Source organism: Paralichthys olivaceus, chromosome 11 (assembly GCF_024713975.1).
Source record: "Paralichthys olivaceus isolate ysfri-2021 chromosome 11, ASM2471397v2, whole genome shotgun sequence".
Taxonomy (NCBI): Eukaryota; Metazoa; Chordata; class Actinopteri; order Pleuronectiformes; family Paralichthyidae; genus Paralichthys; species Paralichthys olivaceus.
The window spans coordinates 15316873-15337756 of record NC_091103.1 but is presented as its reverse complement, the minus strand read 5'-3'; the positions used below and the strand labels follow the sequence as shown (position 1 = coordinate 15337756).

The following is a 20884-nucleotide window of genomic DNA, read 5'->3' as shown; positions in this document are numbered from 1 at the left end:
CACACAGAAAAATACAAATCAAACAAATCACACACTTGTACACAAACTGTATGTACGTACAAATGCAGAACCTGTGCAGATCAGACAGAAAGAACACGGCCACCTGAAATTAGGGCCCCTCTTGTTCAGTAGCAGAGTCACCCTGATAAGATATAATTGTCCAAGTACTGTTGAGTGCTCTAATCAGTTTGGTTTGTGTGTGCCTCTTATGCCAATAATACTTGCTGTTTTCAATAGTGCAAACATATAATTTAATTCTGCAGTCAGGTTTAAATCAGATAGCTGTTCAAAACAGGTCACATCGTGTTTTGTATTGTGATTTTCTATTCTATACGTTGAATCTCTGTATGCAGATAAGACGTCTGTGATCAGCGCAGGTAAACGCCATGCACCACTTGAGATGATGAGGTTGTTTTTTCTCCCATAGTAACAGTCACCCGGCAACCGGTATGAGTGCCAGTTAAATTGGTAGAACTCTATACCCCACTGGCTGCCTCACACATACCCTTCCTCACCCTCTGTTTAACCCACAGCCTCTCTCGCTCTCCTCCCCATCACTTCCACCTTTGCTTGTGTGCGTTTGTGTCCGAGGGCATCTGCATGTGAGTCAGCTGCACCCTCAGCACCTGGGACATTACCTCCAGTCTCCACAGGGGAAACTGCATCGCTGACACTGTGAGTTTAACATATCTGCTGTTGCTTTTTGCAAATTAATTTGACAGATTAAAAAATGCAGTATATGTATAAATATGTATAATTGGATTTTTGATTTTATTGAAAGTGAGTGTTTTCTTCTTAGCTGGAGATTTGTAATTTAATTTAATTTATCACCATATCTCTATTTTGTTCACACTGTATATATTATAGGCCATGTATATATATTTTATACTCTTTATATTTCCTAATATTATAAGTTTAGCATGTTTACTTATTATTTTTGTATCTATCTTTGTCTATCTAATCATATCACATCTTATCTTATGTTATCTTATGTTATCTTATTTTCTCAGGGTAAGACCCTGTTTATTCGCTGTCCAGGTTTGTCGATCAGGAATCCGAGCCAGAATCTCTGTGGGTGTGTAAGAGAGGAGTGGGAGGTCAACATGGGCTCCAGCTCCTCCTCCTATGCCCCCAAAACCATTTACCTGGATGTGGATGGCAAGGTGCAAAAGGTAGGTCCCATCCCAGTGGAAATGTTTTTCCATTTTTAAAATCATGCTCATAACCAAACGTTTTGTTTGAGAACTAATCTGACCAAAACACTGACCAGTTTCATGGACATGTAAATCTTTGTTTATAAATGTGCTGGTAAATATGAATTAATTAAGGTCTGGATATATTGGATATATACAAATTTAAGATTTAATATAAACTATGTTTGCATGTGGATTATGTGTCAACCTAAAGATAAAATGGATAAAGTGATAAATGAAGCTGTTGAAATGTTTGTCATCAAAAGTTTATTGGAAAAAACAATAATAATAAAATATTCAAATGTGAATTTAATCTCATCTATTAAATCGAAATTATTTTTGCTATTTTAATACACTGATAATGATATTGAGGTTAATTTAAAAAAGTAACCTTGAGTAACTTGTCAACTATGTCAATTAAATAATTCCCTTTATAATTCACCTCCCTGACTCACGTAGAAAGTGTTCCCCATGGACTGAGTCACCTGAGGAGCTAAAATTAGACGGTGGTGCGTTTGCCTTTCAAGTGTTACTGACAGAAACAAACACCTGTTATTAGCAGCTCACACACCCTTTCTGCTGACTTGCAGCTCTGACAGAAATGATGGATTTGGTTTAATCTCTTCCCTCGCTCAGGTTTACAGACGCAGCAATCAAACAACTGCTGTAAAACAGCATATAGCCCATTTCAGCTTTTTAATCAGTCATCATCAACGACAACAGAGCAGCATTTTAAGGATCATTAACACAGTCGTGACAAATGTCTTCAGGCTTGGGTTTCGTGTTTGATCCCAAAATACTGAGATAAATACAAATGAGACACTTGCAGATCTGGCTGATGTAGAGTGCTTCAAGTAGAGAGCTGGCGATGACACATGTCTGTTCAAGAGCGCCAAGCCCGCAGCCTGAGGCTGAATGTTTGTCTGCTACACCTGCTCACTCTAAGATCACACTTTTTTCTCAGGGTCCATGCACACTACAGACAGATATTGTGCATGAGTGTATACAAGCCATGCAGTGCGCTGAGCTTTGTAATGTGATCTGATTTATTTTAGCCCGACAGATAAAGTTGGGTTTCGTGCATTCTCACTGCTTCTCTTTCCCTCATTGGTTCCTCCGCCCACCTCGCTTCATTCAGCCATGAAGCCAACCAACCCTAACTCTACGCTCCCATGTGACCCGGTGGTCTAAAAAACATGAAATGTGATAACCCCCCTACCCTGTCAGAACACTAAGGCCTTATGTCAAAACCACAGCAGCTGTTTGTGTGCAGCTGTGCGCAGGTGTGCCTTTGGAAACACAGACTGCACTGTGTTGGATTTAAGACCCACAGAGGAGGTTTTCTCAATACCATGACGAGAAAGTCATTAATGCCTGGGACATAATTGATTTTATATCAACCTGCAACCTTCTGCCATCTTTTTCCATCACACGTGTTTAAATTAATAAAAGTTTATATTTGAATTTAGATGTTGCTGTGTGTGTCTCGCAGGTGGTGTTCAGTCGGCACTGCAGTCCGTGTGACATCAAGGAGCTCCTGTGTTCCTCGTCCAACATTCCCAGGTTTGTCAGTGACGATTCTCAGTCATCCAGGTCATCATGAGTCATCCAAGAGGTTTCTCCAGGGACACAAAAACATTTTGAGAAGCTCCACATTGTAGAGCAGAGACAGAGAAGGAACACATGCATGAAAAAGTCAAAGACATACTCCCCTAGCCATGCACATCAAAGCAGACGATGATAAATGACAGAGGCAAGATCTGGTCGTCATCTGCTTTAACTGGGGGAAATAAACCTGTCAAACATTGCTATGTCAGCTGACTTGTTTCCTTGAAGATGGTTGCAAATGCTTTAACTCCAAGTGATGATGTGCTTTATTTCCACTGAATGCCTTTGTAAAAGTTAAAATAATACATTCAAGGCACATTGCACATTGTGTTGTTTTGTGTGTTTAACAATAAAATAAAATACAAACATTTTCGATGGATTTTTACACTTCAAGGTTTTTCCTCGCTGGTAATTCCCTTTAGATAAAAGCAGCTGTGAATAAAGTAAATGTAAATTTGGTGTGTCCTATAACAACATATCTCAGAGCATAACAGAGCTCCAGTGTCATGATCATATTGTCTCACTCCGAGGAAAAAAATCTATTTAAAAAAAACTCCACTCTTGAAGAAATAGTGCAAAACATTTTGAAGGGCAGATGATTCTACTGTTCTCACTCAGCCTCTCCTCGTGTCGTGACAGGAACACTGCCATCATGATGGTGGATCCAGAAGGTGCCTTGGTGTCCATTGACCCCACCATGCCCACCAACTCTCCAAGGTGACATGTTTGAATCACTTCAAACACCTTTTTGAGTTCATAAATGAATAATAACGATTGCACGTCTGATTTCCTCACAGCTCTTTGTACAAAGTTGTCCCTCTATCTACTGGTCAACTCGGAGGTACTGTCCTTTACTCGACTAACAGACACATATCAACGGCACATCCTCTGTGATAGTAGTGAAGAGCTATAAGTTGACAAAATGGTCTCTGCTCACAGTGATTCATCAGGATTGTGTTTGTATCTGCAGAGAAGGAGGACATGTTTCAGAACGTCTTGTCCCAGGTGGCTGAGCAGTTCAGCAGGTAACCCCTCCGTTGTTTATGTTATGGCTGAAGCCTGCCCTTCCCCACCCTAACACATAACTCACACATACCAGGCGCCGCTGCTTTATAGTGGTAATACACGCTGACACCCACAGAGGCGAGTTCAGAACAACTTCTTTCACCTTTGTCATTTATACTGTGGTCTAGGTCACTTTCCAGATTTATTTTGTGATTCTGACAAATGAACCATGTCATTGTCTTATCGTCATCAATCCTTGTGTTTTGCTTCTCTCTCACAGAGCCTTTCGCATCAATGAGTTGAAGACTGAGGTCACCAACAGGCTAGCCATGCTGGAGAAGAGAGTGGAACGTGAGTGGTACATTTTGGACGCTGTATCTGAAGGGATCTCAGAGGAAACCCAATTTGGAATGACCACAATACAAAACTACTACAATAGCATTCAGATGCGTGCATACCTCAGTCCACATATGAAACTACATTTAAATTCACTATATCCAGATTTGTACTGGTCTGTAGCAAATGATAATGCTAATGGTTTAATGATAAACAGGAAACCTCCGTAGCACAGGTAATGAAATAATTCTTATTTGTGATTGTTTTGCAGTGGAGGGCTTGAAAGTGGTGGAGATTGAGAAGTGTAAAAACGACCTGAAGAGGCTACGAGATGAGATGACTTCGAGAGATGCCGGCAGGTGAGATGAACGCACTCCACGCTCCTGTTCATCCATAAAAACCTCTTTTAAAATGTAACTTCTCGTTTTTTTCTTCTTGTACTTGCCATTTCAGAGTGAGCTGTCCGTGCAAATACAACTTCTCAGACGATGGGAAGAAGGTCACTCCTCGAAGGGATGTCCCCAATTATCCAAAGGTGCGTCCACTGTGGTAGATCTTCTCTTCACTTCTAGACAAAGCTGACTTCTGGCGATCAACAGTTGATGTTTTTATTTGGCATGTACAGTACACACTGTCCCAGGAGACCATTGAAGCTCTGAAGAAGCCAACTTTCGACGTGTGGCACTGGGAACACAATGAGGTTCGTCGCTGGCACCACTTCACTCAAATCAGTCGCTTCCACTCCTGATCAACAATGTGATGAATTTCTTTGCTCTTTCTTTGCTGCGGCAGATGCTGAGCTGTCTGGAGTACATGTACCATGATTTGGGGCTGGTGAAGGAATTCAACATGAACCCCATCACACTCAAACGCTGGCTGGTACAGTTAGAGCAATAGAGGGTCTTATATCCTGCAATGCAGATGGTCCAGATTTTTAAAGCTTTTTAACTCAGAAAATAATTCTCAATGGGTTCAAGCCTAGATACACTTTTGATTTAAGATTTTGTAGCAAGAGCATTAAGTGAAAAATTCTGTGTCTTCTAGCTGGCGATCCAGGAGAACTACCGTAACAACCCTTTCCACAACTTCCGTCACTGCTTCTGCGTGAGCCAGATGATGTACGGCATGATTCACCTCTGCAACCTGCAGGTAAACCACAACATTTGTCAAAACAGTGTATGTTCCTGCATGTCAAAGAATGGTCCACAAAATATTTGACAGGTCAGGACAAAACATAATTTCTTACAAGCCATAATTTTGAGAAACAATCCATGATTCAAAATGAAAAATATGCAAATTCGCGGGACATTCTAACTTTTTCTGATAACACCGTTCCTTTTCACTGTTGTCCAGGAGAAGCTGACTCTCACAGATATGGGCATTTTAATGACAGCTGCAGTGTGTCATGACCTGGACCACCCCGGCTACAACAACACGTAAGACTCACCTCTCTGTCTGCAGAGGCGTTTACAGATAAGAGCAGTGCAGATGCCCATTGACCCGCTGCATGTTTTGACATCCCCACCACAACATTGTTGTCGATGAGCTGTGAAAGTAGTTCAGCATGGACAGTGTGCTGGTATGAAAACACGCTGATCAAGATTACCATGGTGTTTTCATGTCGGGGTTTCAGGAAAGAGAGGGGCTCTCTTATGATGGAAACCTGATGAATTTTAAATGTGTGTCAGAATTAGCACCGCCTAGTGCTCATCTTGACAAACCACATCAATTACTATTCGTAAACACTGGCCGTTTAAAGGTTTAGGGTTAGGTATATACATCAATCACGATGACTTTACCCATGCAGACTGATGGCTTCATGGTTTGGAGTGGAGCGACAAAGGCAAGGCACGTGCTGGTGCATATCACTCAGAGTTCCCATCTATTCCTGTCACAGAAATAAGAATGATTGGGGTGAAAGGAGATGTTGGAGTTGGGCTCCCAATAATTTGATATTTACAAAAGGTTAAAAGGTTAAGAATGATGTTGTTGGATTTGGAAAATGTCACAAAGCCTGGATAAGGTAGATGGAATTTGGTTAGGTCGAGGTTAGGGCTAGGCAAAGAAAATTTAATTGGTTAGGGTTGGGGTTAGGTTTTGCCATAAACATCAAAATGTATAAAATATTTATCCCCTAAGCCCCTAACCCATAACCCCATAATACTTCCTAATCATCTGTTATTCATCTACCAGGTATCAGATCAATGCTCGCACAGAGCTGGCAGTACGCTACAATGACATATCTCCACTGGAGAACCACCACTGTGCTGTGGCCTTCCAGATCCTTTCTCTTCCTGAGTGCAACATCTTTGCAAATGTGGATCCTGAGGCTTACAAACAGATCCGACAGGTGAAACGTGCTATTGAAACTCTATTTACTGGGCAGTGTAGCACTGTAGTGTAGACAGAGACATTGTAAGGCTCTGTTGCTGATTACCATGATTTTATGATTTAAAATATGAGTAAATGTCTTCCCCTTCCACTTTTGATTCTGTCTGTTATATTTTCAGGCGATCATCACCCTCATCCTCGCCACTGACATGGCCAGACATGGAGAGATACTAGACTCCTTTAAGCAAAAAGTGGACAACTTTGATTTCACCAATGAAGAGCATGTGACATGTGTATGTATGTCTTACAAGATCACATTGCATCTCCACCTGACACCAGATGTTTGCCGGATTGTACATTCAGACAAGTGGGCCTTTATCCTTTGTCTGTACAGTAATTAGCAGAAGCCAAATGGATTGGGATAGTGTTATTGTTAGGGTGGTCACAGGAAGACAGTGGACTGTGTGTGTGTGTGTGTGTGTGTGTGTGTGTGTGTGTGTGTCATTTTAATAATGAATAGGCTTCTGTCCACAATTGTGTTTTCAGCTGAAGATGGTTTTGATCAAGTGCTGTGATATTTCCAATGAAGTCAGGCCGACTGAGGTGGCTGAGCCATGGGTGGACTGTCTACTGCAGGAGTACTTCATGCAGGTGAACCTTCAACTAAAGCCTTCACATTTACCCCTAAATCCAGCATGTAATCAGCATGAGGAAGAGAGTAGGGGTAAACTAACATGTCCTCCTCTGTTGTCTCTAGAGTGACAGGGAGAAGTCTGAAGGTCTCCCTGTGGCTCCCTTCATGGACAGAGACAAAGTCACCAAACCCACTGCTCAAATCGGATTCATCAAGTTTGTCCTCATTCCAATGTTCGAAACGGTCATGAAGGTAGAGCCTGGCCCTTGTGGGTGTGTGTCTATTTCATCACGCTCTCCTCAGTTGACAGGTCACGTTCATACTGTGGCGTTTTTTCCTGCAGCTTTTCCCTCAGATCGAGGAGATCATGGTTCAGCCTCTGAGAGACTCTCGCGATCACTATGAGGAGCTGAAACAGATCGATGATGCCATGACAGAGGTACAACCAATTTTATCCATCCGTCCGTCTGTCTTAGTGTAAACTGAAGTGTGTTGGGCTCTGAGTGCTGCTAAAGATTGTGTGAACTATATATGCATTGTGCACATGGAGCACTGAAGCTGCTGCTTACCTCGGCCTCCTGTGTACTCATGGTGTAAGGCTACAGAGAGCAGCCAGTGATCCCAGCTGAGCATTAAGACTGTAAAAAGTGGGAATCAGCTAGTTTGTCTCCAGCACCTCTACAACTCACCAATTAACACTTGTTTACTATGTACAAAAACAGAAGAGAGTTTATTGGCTCTGACTGGTTACAGGCAAGTCAATTCAGTTTTATTTCTCTATGTTTACAACCCTTTTTATCCGTATACCCCTGAAGCAACAAGCAGAGACTTCTGGATGGTCCCAGTCAATAAATAGTCCTGTAAATAACCCCCTATTAAAACTGCAAGTTGAAATTTTTATAATAACATTTAACTAATACTCTCCCAGAAATCACTTTTCATTCATATTTTTCATTAACAGTTAACAGGGAAATATATAGATTTTTAAACTTGAAATAATCACAATGACAGAATATTGTTTTTTATGAGGTTTTTTTCACATTGTGACACTTCACATTTCATATCCTGACCTCGGGGGAATGAGCCAGGAAATAAGACTGGTCTGAGCCTGCACACACACGCAGCAAACAAAGCTAATAGTGACTCGTCTTTATGGTCGAAAACAAGCCTGTGAGGACATGTGGAACTGGGGGCGGGGTATTTAAATGGGAGTGTAAATCATTAAAACTATAATATGTGTGCTTCCTGCAATGATGAAAACAGGTAAACAAAATCCAAGTTGACTCACACATCTCAGCTTTTCACTGAAGCTTTTACACCTGGAGCAACAAAACACTACCAATTATCAGTTATGCAATTTGTTTTCACTCGGGTGGGGTCACACACACAACAACTTGCTAACATAAAGGTGTGTCTTTTGTTCAATGAGGCACAGAAGAAAAAAACTGAAAATATGTCATTAGGCGGGAAGAAGAAGTAAGCTCTGCAGTGAGTGAGTGCAGTGGTATCTGTGTAAGTAAAAGTAACTGACTCCTTGGTTGTGCTTTGGTGTCTAGTGATAGTGTCACGAGTGCTCTCTGTCTCTGCCTCACTCTGGCCTCTCCACAGCACCTCTCCTCTCTAACTCTGTAGGACTGTGCAGCACTTTCATCACTTTGGATTCTCGTCACTTTACAAACGGGGCCGATCCCATTTAGTCAGCGTGAGCTAAAGTGTAGCTCTTTACAGCTGCTTTCAGACATGCACAGACGTCCGGGTATTTTTCCGTAATTTGGCTGGAGGGGCTGAATGTGAGAATGCAAACGTTTGAGTCACTTCCTGCCACCCGCCCCCTAGAAAAATGTCCGTGTGGGAATGCAGCAGGAAAATTTCCAGAGAATTAAAAGTGAGCGAGAAGAAGATGCAGTTGAAGATGTCAAATTGGAAAGAAAATGAGACCAGAGAGTGTTTGGTGATAAGTAGTGACACAAGGCCAGGGGTGGATCCAGGGGTGGGGCAAGGGGGTACAGACCCCAACTGAAATCTGATTAGCCCCTGAAGTACCTCTGTCCTGTCAGTCATCTTTATTTTTTATGTATTCAGTGATATGTGTCTCAAATCCATAATAGCTGACAGAGAACGTGGAATGATTTACATGTGCCCCCTACTGAATTAGGGATTGTGCATGGATGTTGGACATGGAATTGGCCCCCTTTATTGTGGCCCCTTCAAGGCCCTGCAATTAGCACAATGTATTCGTCATGTCCAGGCTCTACACAGACTTCATCTGAATGCTCCGTAAGTGTTCCTGTTGTTTTGAACGCGTCTGATCTCGATAATCTCCTGCTGCATTCTTCATATGTGACGATAAAGGTAATGACCCAGTTTTCTGGATGGAGTTCATGTCTGAAAACAGTTAGAAGATCAATGGCCTGGAAAGAAAAAATAATGTCGGACACAAAGAAAAATAAAAGAAATCCCACAAAAATGACTGAAGTAAAAATTAAAAAACAAATAATGAAACCATAACAGTACAATTACACAAGAAAACACAAATTTCAAGTACAAATGATTCTGCTTTTTTATATTCTAACTGCCAGATTGTAACTAAATCATAGAAATCTTATTTTGCTGTTACAATGACTGAGATGCTGAAAACAAAGTGGTGAGAATGTCACTCAGTAACAAGAAACATCTGCTGGTGATCTGAAACTAAAAACTAGTTTTTTCCTGTCATTTTACACTTAGCTCTTTCACAGAAATAAAAATGAAGCAAACCATGAGAGTCTGAGTAAGTTTTGACTTTCCACACAGAGAAGTCAACACCCACTCACAGCTCAATGGCAACTTCAATCAAATCTTTTCTTATTCTCTATGAGCACTGAGGTGGATGATACTGGATGGTTTGTGCTGATCTAGGCACAGCACTCTTGGGTTCTTTTAAAAGTACTTTAAGTTTCTGTTTACCTCCCAGGGCCGTGTCTCTCTAACTAATCCCAGCTCACGTTCTGTTACAGGACTCTTCTTTTGTGATCCCTTTCAGGAAAGACTTTAACAAAACATGAGCGAGGCCTTGATGAAGACATTCTGGGCTGTGTGCTGAAGACGACACACTGAGCAGGAGGGAGAGGGAAAAGAGGCAGACTGCTCGGCTACACACTGAACTATACTTAGGCATCAAGGTGGCACATCTTGAACTTTGACTTAGACTTTTTGCACTGGATGTAAAAGAGAGGGACCTGCTGACCTCTCGGCATATTTATGGTGTTTATGTTGTGCTCTCTTCCTATAGCGCTCAAGAGTTTGAAGGATCAGTTTCTTTAAAAACAAATCTTAATTCCAGATTGATTTATGGTGCATTTTAAAAAGATATACACAACGGCTACAGAATTGGCCTCACGGACCAAAGTTTCAGGAAAATTCTTCAAGCAATAATGATTTTTTATGATATTTCCTTCAGTTTTTTGTCCAGTAGAAAAATAAAAATGCACCAAAGTGGGATGTTTTCACCTCACTGTAGCAACATATTTTCTCACTGACATGGAGTGTTTTTCAAAGAAAAAATGCTGCTTTCCTGTTTTTGTTCACACACATTGAGTTAGACCATCACAATACTAGGACTCTTCTTTTATGTTCAAGATTTTTAATGAAATAAAGGCACGTAGGGATGTATATTGTTCAAGATGTTACACAATTTGTCCAATAAAAAGTTTAAATATCTCACAATACTGTGCTTTGTATATCTGTTCCTCTGAAAGTATGAAAAAGGTAGGACAACAATTCACTATCTTCTATCTTGAATGTGTGTCCATGGTGAGGCGAATTACTTCATGTGATAAAGGGCTGCCACTTTATCACATGAAGTAATTCATGGGCTGCCACTGTCCAGATGGTTGGTGGTTCAATCCCTGGCTCCTCCAGTCTGCATTCCAAAGTGTACTGTGACAAGATACTAAACTGCCCCTGTGTGTATTGTTAATTGCTTTGACTGCCATACACATACACTCCATTTACCATAATGCGATTATATTACTGTAGATAATCAGGACCACAAATAATAGATTTACATAATCCTAAACAGCTTTTACTGGAGCTTCCATCCATATTACACAGTCTTCATCAGCAGACTGAGTTTCCTTGGTTGTAGTGGAGATGGATCTGTCGTCATAAAAGCTCAGAGGCTCCTACTTCACCATTTTAAAATGCTCACAATAGTTAGGGAGACACATACCTCTATCACATATCACATACCTCTACAACAATGCTTTGACTGAATTCTGAAAAACGTCCACAATGTCAAAGAAAGTAAAAAAACAAACAAACCAGGATCCGCCCCTGATCCGGCACACAAACATTTGATGGGTTGTGGCCTGACGCATAATGCATCCTTCCCCCAGGTCTCATGCAAACAAACAAAAGGACAGAAGTGAAAACTTAACCTCCGAGGTAAAGATACTTCATTATCAGCAAGTTGATGTTTCTTGCCAATGGAAGATGTGTTTATATGTGTAAATGGGATGTTATTACAAACACCACATCATGAGTGAAATTTTATATTTGAAAGAACTGTCAAACTTTATCTTCATTTTGACATCTCAGGCTGATGCTGCATGATGCTTATGAGTTATTGAGCAGACCCCCCCCCCTCCAGGTGTGCACAGCTCCTCATCCCACCGTTCTAATTGAAACACATTTTATTATCACATTTTGGACTTGAGGGCTCAATACAGTTGACACGTGTTGAAATACGACTAGTTATTTAACTATGTACCACCCAAAGGTGCTACTTATCTCAGCCTGCACCATGCCGCCCCACCCCCCCCTGCAGCTTCCCTTTGAGCAAAATCAGATATGGGTGGTTTTCCTCCAGCTACACCTCACTGCTTTTATTGCTGTCTTTCTGCAACATGTTGCCAATTACTCCAGTGTAGTCCTTGCCTCACCTGCTTGCCTTATCTCACACTTCAAATACCACCTACATAGTTCTGTAAAAATCATATTAAGACAAAGTAATAACAGTATGACTCACCAGGACATTAATTATACTACCCTTTTTTTTCAGATGTGTATTTGAATTGAGAAATCAAGAATGGGAGGTATCAAACTTCAGTTTCACCCTCTTAGTTTGTAGCATCATGTCTGTACACACATGCGTGCGTGCGTGTCTTGTTTGAATGAATGTAACTACCCATCACCTTCTCCACATAACATGACACAGTGTGTTGACAGCAACCTGCCACTGACTAAAGCTCTGCCACACATAAATAAAGGGAGTTTCTACAAACAGGTTTAGACAAGGTGCACTACATATTACATTATTAGCTCTGCCATGGAGGTTACGTTTGCCTTTATGTTGGGTTGTTTGATTGTTAGCAGGATTTTACAAAACAACTTTCGACCATGAAACTTGGTGGAAGGATGCAGTATGGTCCCACGAAGAACTTATTACAGTTGGTTGCAGATCTGGACTGTTGGGCCTTGGTAGAGTTACAGTGTGTTCCACTGATTGCATTTTACTCTCATTGTTAGTTTGCAGGAGAACTTAGAAACTACTGGACGGTATACCAAGAAACTTGACAGAAGGATGTGGTATAGTAATCATGATAACCGCTTCAACAGAAACCAGCAATAGCCAATGAGAGCAAGCTGAAAAATCTTACAAGCCAATTCCACCTTCTCAGCCATGATTTCATCAATAGTTCTTATTGTCTTTTTTATATTTTTCGCCCCAAAACAGAACACAGCCAGCTGACGACGTCGGTCCTCCATTTTTTATTCTGAAGTCATGTTTAACCATGTGACTTTTCCACACTCCAGTGGCGCTAATGCACCTAAGATTTGTTTGCCATCCGCTATAAGAAGAAGAAAGGTTTCTGTAACATCTCAAGGCTCTCGCCACTGTGAAATTGTTTCCTGCCAATGGCGAGTGTGTGTTCTGGCCAAATCGTCCGGTTATTGGACGACCTGTGCTCTCACAGGTATAATATCAAAAATCGGTTTAATCTGTCACTCTGTCTGTGGCGGCTCACATCTTAAAAATTGGAAAGAAGAGTTAAAAATCCTTTTAGTCTTGCTTGTTTATGAGACCTGAACACAGAAGGTTTGTTATAAGGTTTTATTTTGTTTGTCTTCCCTATAACTGACTGACAACATGGTTCATGATGCAGATCTTTATTTCAGTTGAAACATCAGCAGATGAACAGCTCATATTGAAAATATTTCCAGTCTAGTTACTTGTCTCTGAGTCGACAGTTATATGTTTTCATGAGTCCAACTCTAATTAACGTAACTGATATTTACAACTATTGAGTCATTCATTTTGCCTTGAGGCTGGGAGTCACTATACTTCAATGGGTCGGTTTGTTGATGTGACAGTGAATACTGTATCTTTTACAAAGGCACCTTAGTGGTGGTTTAATAAGCAGTTGTTTTCAGATATATTAGATATATCAGACCTTTGCATGCTACTGAAGGTGTGGCAGTTTTGCAGAGACATTCGATCAGGGCCTCACATGTTTTATTTACTTATTAAGTTGAGTGTTTACATAAGGTAAACTGTTCCTCTATGACAATGTTTTCTTGTATAAAAAACACCAACCAAAGTGTCATCGTAGACAATCCAAATATATACATATTAACATATTTGGACCGCCAAACACACAAATTGAATTGTATTGTTTATCATGTCCTTACATCAGGTTATTGGACTGGCCAGTTTCTGGTTGCACCCACTGAAATCATATTTTCTATTGGCTTAGAGGAGAAATAATAGTTGATCTCTGCCAATACCAACCCATCTGCAGAGGAAACCCTTCTTTCTTAGATGATCTGTGATGTGAAGATCTGCAGGTTACAGGGGTGTTTAGATGATTTACCATCTCATAACACTGAGAGACTCACGAGAACAGATCCATCCAATATCTGTACCGCTTAACCTTTGAGGGTCACAGCAGGGAGAGGTGGAACCAATCCCAGCCGAATCTGGGTGAGAACAAGAGAACTACAAATCAAAGCAGAGGCCCAAATACCCTTGAATAAAATCCTTTGCAAAGATTTTGCAGTTTGCACTCAATGCACATTACAGTACTCAGTATTTTGCCATTCACTTCTGGTTGGTGAACAACCTGAAACTTCTGAGCAACAGTAGCTGCGTTTATTTAATTATTTGTCACGTGTCACAATTTTTTTTACTGCTGATGTTCCAGAGATCATTTATCCTCAGTTTTTTTCTTTATTTCCTGGAGTTTGCTTTAAAGTGATAGAATGACGACAGTTATGTGTCTCACCGGCATTTTATTTAATGAACTCTTCACCATGAAATACTTTGTTAATCCATGCAAAGGCTGTCCTTTGCAGAGATGTACATTATCTCTGTGAATTACGGCAGCTACCTCCCACAGCTCCAAATCATGGATCACAGATCTACACTGGTGGTCTGACAACTAATGCTGCAAGAAACCCGAAAGGTATTTTGATCCAGCATAAGTCATTCTGTCAAATTTGTAAAAAAATACCTATCTATGAATGTTGATCAGAACTGATTGGCAGCACAGAGAAGTAAGAAAACAACACATCTCCTGTGTGTGTGTCTGAAATGTTACTGCCCTGTAAATGTTTGTGCTGAGCTACGAGCCTGTTTTGACTTGACCACGGTTGTGTTACGGTTGCGGGAATAGAGCTCCTATGAGCCTAATGAAAACCGTCATCTAGGAAACAGCTCTCTCTTAGCTTCATGTGTGTTCTGGAAACTTCTCATTAATAGATATAGATTTACAGGTGAAGTTAAGACTTTTGTCCATAACTCAGAAATATGTCCTTCTCTGTTTCCTCCTTTCCTCAACAGTTTTTCTCCTTCTCTCACTTACAGCTGTCTCACGCAAGAACGCAGTGTGGAGAATTCCTCCCAGCGAGTGCTCTTCCAGGGGTTGAGGTAAAAGGGCAATGTGTGTGTGCGTTCTTGTGTGTGTTTGTGTAGTGTGTGTGAGTGTGTGTGTGTGTGTGTGTGTGTGTGTGTGTGCGCGCGCGCTGTCAACAGGCTCTCCAAAGTTGAAGTCTTGCAGCAGGAAGCGGTGGATGATCCATGGCCTAGTTTCATGGGAAACTGGGTAAAATGCAAAACACATGTTGTGGAATAAATTTCGACTGCAGCACTACCTGGCTTTTTTATTGCTATACTGTCCATTAATCTGTTCATCATTATGAACTTCTAGCTCGTCCAGCAGCTGTTTTTTTTACAGTCATCTGAATGAACTCAATGTGGAGGCTGTTGGATTCTCTGCACATTTTGCATTTATCTTCTGTCGAAACCACAGTTTGACTGTGGCATCGTTTAGGGGAATGAGTCAGCCGCAGAGGCTTTTCTCTGCTGACCAGACAACTCCACTGTCCAGACCTATTTAATGTGGGCAAACACATCACACAGACACATGCTTGTGGAAGAAGACAGTTAAATCATCATGCATGTCCCCTTCCCCTGACTCCCACATTCACAAGAATCTCCGCTTCCTTATTTGACCACTGGGCTTCGAATTCACAAGCAGGATTTAGTGAGGACAGTTACATCCCTGACAAGAATGGCAAGAAGTCAGAGGTCAGAGGAGAGAGTAAACCCTAAATTCTGCTCCTGCATTTTTGTGTCAGCAGCCAAAGACTCTGTGGCAGAGGAGACAAAGAGCAGTGACAGATGTACTAAATCTGGGCACCAAAACAAAATAGTTTCTCCTTTCTTTCTCTTGCAGAACTGCAAATCAGTGTCTCTTCAATTTAGCTTTGTGCTCTCTCCTCCTTTTGAAATGTGCTTGTTGATGTTTTAGCTCTAGTTAACAGAATAACCCGATCCAAAAGCCTCACAAGTCTCTTTAAAAGCTACTCCCTTTTTTTACAAGGTAGAAAGACCTCACACGCTCCACAACGACACCTGCGCTACACCCTGATAAAGGAGGTGTTAAACTTAATGTTTCTGTGAAGTGCTGTCACCGCACAATAACTCATTTTAGTGAGAAATAGAAGGGTTACTACTCTGTCAGACATTTGGAAAATCAGTGCAATGCTATATTACTGTTTAGTAATCTTAGTATTTGTTTTGCATGACAGAACTGGTGGAAATTTATTAAAGAAGTTTATTTTAAACAATTGCTAAACAATCACCATTTTACACCTTGAAACAGTGCATCTATTGTGTGTATAAAAAGGTGTTAGAAAGGTGATACTCTATATGAGAGTTCATTTGACTAAGACATTGTATTTTGCATCTCTCTCAGTGTTAAGTCATTGTTTATTCGATGACTACATCACCCATTATAATGTCATATGTCACATATCAGTGTCAATCCATGCATTTAGTTCTCTTTTAGGTCACAATCATAAACTGTATATAAAGATGGATGACAAATCTCTATTTCTTCCCATTATCCAGAATCAAAGCCAAAATATATGTGCAGTAGCGATCAGGAGATGGAGCCACTAATACTCGACCAATCAGGAGTCAGTCTCGGCTTTCACGATGTTTCACCCTGTTCTATTAACAGCAAATAACTACTTAAACCAAAATTACCTGAAAATCAAGCGCTTGGACAAACTTCAGTGTGATGGATGAAATAACAGAAACCATCTTTGAGAAAAATGTATGTGACCTATACTGTAGCCAGCCACCAGGAGGCAAACAAGATGCTTTGGCTTCACTTTAAGTGCGCTGTCATATCGTCCATCTGTATATACAAACTATGATCATGACCTGTTTCTTCAGTGACAACATCACCCATTATAATATCACGTATTCCTCTTCCTCTTCCTCGTCCTCTTGTAGGTCACAGAGGTTCAACCATCAGAGGCTACACTAGTTTTAAGTAGGAATTGAAAGATCTGATAACTGGAGAGTTGTGCTCACGAACGCAGTTTCAGTTCAAGTATCCATTTCCTGCATACCAGCATCTTTTAGATAATACTGTTGCTTTCCCAGCTGCCGCATGCAGGCCAGACCCCTGCATCATCTCAACAAGAACTGCCGCTCTGTTGTTCTACGTGTAGTCAGATAAATGCTTCTCCTTAGCCTTCATCCTCAGTTTGTGTTTGTGCTTTACTGCATTGTCTTTGGTTGGCATTTAAGAAGCTGAACTTTATATAGATGTTCTACTTTTCATGTTTGCAAAGGTCATTCATGCTCTGTGAGAAAACTACATGTTAGTTTTCTTTCTCTCTTGTCAGATACAGATTTTTAGAGGCAGTGGTAAATGACTGTAATTATTTGTAGGTGTTTCTATGTTTGTTTCATTGACTCTTTATGGTTAGTTTCACATGAACTTTGAGCAGGAAATTGTAAAATCCTGCACTCAAACTCCCTCAGGTTATTCCTTCATATTTAAACATTTTGTATGCATTAAAACAGGAGCAATTACTTTATATAGACTATTTACAGTGTTGTGTTTCTTTACTTTAATTAAACTCTGCACACATGAATCCAAAGTCTGGGAGTCATTAAACACAACCTTAAAGTTTCCCCCTCAATTTAAAATTTACAGCCATCCAAAAACTGACATCTCACTGGTTTACTGTTCTTCTCAGAGAAGCACTTAGATTAATAGTTCCCCCAGTAAAACAGAGCACCAGGGAACCAGTAATGACTAATACTCAGGAAAGGCATATTCAGCATATATATACTAATATAGATAAACTAAAATACATTGATCGATTGATGGACAGCTGATTGGCCTTGATATGTGTGGTGGTTTATCTAAATCATAACTCCTCTGTACCAGGGAGCCCAGTCTGGCAGCTGACAGTTGAAAATACTAATCCCAGCATAAGAAGAGAGACCCTGACAGTTTGCAGAGGTTTGTTTACAGCGTTATAATCTGGAGCGGACATCTTGATTGTGTGTTGGCAGGGCATCAGCAGCCGTGTCGTGATTGCGTTGCCACACAGCAATTAGACTGGCCTCTTATCTGTATGAGTAGCAGGCCTGTTAGTGCAGTTAAGGCCTAATGACAGATGGACATATGGAGAATACGCTTGCAAAAGAAAATACTTTAAATTCCTCCCTCTATAATCTCAGTCGGGGGTAATAGCATGGGGCTGGAGGGAATTAAAGTTAAAGTGAACAGTGTAATGTTCAAACTCACCACTTTTAACATAATTGTATTCTGAGTTTTTCATTTTTATAATGGCAGCTTCAGAATATTCTCTGGTATTGCAGCTAATGGTAGAATTATTGCTTCAGCATGACTGTATTGGTGGTTGTTCCTTTTTTTTAATTGTGGCAGCAACACAAACCAGGAACACAAACTTTACTGGAAATTGCAATAAACACATTTTTGCCACAGAAACAAGCTGTAAGGTAACTCCGACAAATTGTGATCTCTGATATTGGTAAATATGGTTGACAAACACAGCCAAAAACCTCCAATATTAACTCTCCTTTTGGTCTCTGCCGACCCCTGAAGCAAATTTCTGACTCATTTAGCTGCTATATGATGGACTATGTCAGCTAGTCGCTATCTTTCTGTCCATCATTTGGTGTCAAGCTGGTATTGTACACATTTTACTAAATATTCAGCTGCTTGTCGAGGATAAAAACTAAATTGTGGGTGGTGAAAATGACCCAAAACATTAAAATTAAGCTGGAATGCAACATAGAGCTGAAGAGGGCTGAAGTAGAAATAAACTCTTAGTGGCCAAACGCTCATGCTTCGGTTGGCATTGTATTTCTCTCAGTTTATATTTGAAGGCACTGTCACGTCCATGTAGTGCCATGTTGGCTCACACAGTCTGAACTCTGTTGACCATTGTGCTTTCACAGGCTCAGAGTCACTCACAGCTGATGGGGAATCTCAATTCACTTGTGTTGGTTAGCAGTGCATGGTTCAAACTAATACAAATATGAACCTATTGTATCCTGAGAGGTTTTCTGCCAACCCTGTTATTATTTTGGAGGAAAAGGCCTTGAGCAAGAGAGTGATACTAACTCGGTACATGAGCATAGTTGTGTTGACTGTCACGCTTCATTTCTGGAAAATAGTGGGACCACTTTAGTCTGAATAACAGCTCTGTTATTAGTGAGCAAGCATTATGCACCATTGTAAATATGACTTGAGCTGCTGAGTGGCACAGTATCACTGATGTCTTTTCAATCAGTTGACAGAATATATCTATGACAAACACTGTATATGAGATGATACTGGGTCCTGCTTTAGAGGCATATACACCGAAAACAACTACTAAAATACAGTATGCGCAAGCCACAGCTTTACTCAAGTGAAACACTGCGGAACATCTGTAGTATAACCACAGCTTTACTCACAGGAAATATTGCGATTTGTGATTCACCTCCTTGTGACTCCTAGCAACCTTATTAAAAGCCTGTGCCCCCTCCCTCCCCTCCTGTGAATTAGCAGTCATTTCTGCTTTAACCCCAGCAGACCAAGAGTTTAATTAATTAAATGTACTGAGGAGATGTTCCCTGAATCCTGAACAGATGTTTTGTGAGTCATGTTCTCCCTTAGAACCAAGAATTAAATCAACGCCATATGATGGTGCTGGAGGATCCTGGCTGAGCAGCATCTACCTTGAAGCTTTACATGTTAGCACCAACAACAAGAACACTTAAATTTTCACTAGGAGCTCTGGAACATGGATGTATTCATGTTTACAAAAGGGTTTGGTGGAGGTTTACCTGATGTGTACACACACGTAGTATGGGACGTACTTCTTCTCCTCTGTAATTACCATACAGTGTTACACAGTAGATGTTACAGGTATTTGTATTTGTACTGTCTAGAAAGAAAGAGGGAGGAGACTCTACCTTAGCTATTAGATTATTACAGATTTGACCGTAATGGAGGAAAGATAAATGATATATTTCTACGACTATGTTTAAAGTGGGATTGTCTTTCATCTCCTGCTGGGACGCTGCCAGGAAACATTCTCACTGTGGGGTTTAATGCTCTGAGCTATAAGCCCAAACATGTTTATTTATTTTCACAATTCAGAAGAGGCCTTTTGTTCCCCCTTCTGCATCCCTCCCATTCTTTTTTCCATTCTCCTGATCTCTCTGTCATTAACTTTATAGGAATTTCCATGGAACTATTATGTCATGTAAGTGACGCACAGAATCTGTTGAGGGGGTGTGAGGTTTTTCCTTGGCAAGTCAGAGGTTAAGTGATCACTATGTTGACCCGTGCCACTGCATCATTCTAAATAATGTTGAATCATTCAAGCTTAACTGAACATTTGTAAAGAAAATCACAAAGTCTGTCCAAGTCAACCAGCTAGCAAACTATGACCTATTCTCTTAGTGTTTGGGATTTCTTCTATCATAGATACTAGAAAACCTACACAAGGACATGAGGAATGTCCAGTGCTAGAAAGTGATAGAGAAAGTGTTCAGAGCTTTTTTTAAGTAAAGGTTACAAAAAATAACACTTCACCATAAGTAAAAAAATCTGTTAAAGTATCAGGAGTAAGGCAAAATGAATGTGCTATGTTGACAGCATGGTGCTGAAGAGACGGAGAGTCTACAGAGGTTTGGAACGACGCACGCTTTGACTGAGTGAGCTAAAGGATAAAGTGCAGTGAGTATTGAGTCTGTGATGTTGGATCACCTGCAGTGACGCTGGAATAAGGATCATATAAAACCCTCCTTCAAGCTTTCCTGCCATTGGGTTTTCACAATAAAGTTGACTTTAATTTACTGAAACATGAGTCAAAACAAGACAATGCAAAATAAGAGACCTATGTGAGCTCGGTTCATATATCGCCCACTGTAACTAAGTTTCTTTAAATGATCTAGCTAAATTGAACAATT

At 40.6% G+C, this 20884-nt stretch overlaps 1 protein-coding gene across 2 annotated transcripts; it reads left to right on the top strand.

Moving 5' to 3' along the window:
* Positions 1–500: 500 nt before the first annotated feature.
* On the top strand, positions 501–10800 carry pde9ac (phosphodiesterase 9ac). Of its 2 annotated transcripts, XM_020088134.2 has the most exons (20): positions 501–675; positions 1011–1172; positions 2686–2756; positions 3441–3518; positions 3599–3642; positions 3772–3826; positions 4087–4157; positions 4414–4501; positions 4596–4677; positions 4768–4842; positions 4935–5021; positions 5187–5291; positions 5496–5578; positions 6336–6492; positions 6653–6766; positions 7020–7124; positions 7231–7359; positions 7451–7546; positions 8537–8619; positions 10104–10800. In XM_020088134.2, exons 2-19 carry the CDS (start codon positions 1104–1106, stop codon positions 8585–8587), a joined length of 1560 nt encoding a protein of 519 aa, XP_019943693.1. In that variant the 5' UTR covers positions 501–675; positions 1011–1103; the 3' UTR covers positions 8588–8619; positions 10104–10800. The 2 variants fall into 2 exon arrangements, with proteins under 2 accessions (XP_019943693.1, XP_069390844.1); XM_069534743.1 differs by lacking the exon at positions 8537–8619 and having other exon boundaries at positions 10104–10799.
* Positions 10801–20884: the final 10084 nt, after the last annotated feature.

Coding starts and splice junctions, on each gene's coding strand:
- pde9ac (XM_020088134.2), top strand. CDS start 1,104: ATGGGCTCCAGCTCCTCCTCCTATGCCCCCAAAACCATTTACCTGGAT. Junction 3,643..3,771: donor ATCTACTGGTCAACTCGGAG/GTACTGTCCTTT, acceptor TTGTATCTGCAG/AGAAGGAGGACATGTTTCAG. Junction 4,158..4,413: donor GCTGGAGAAGAGAGTGGAAC/GTGAGTGGTACA, acceptor ATTGTTTTGCAG/TGGAGGGCTTGAAAGTGGTG.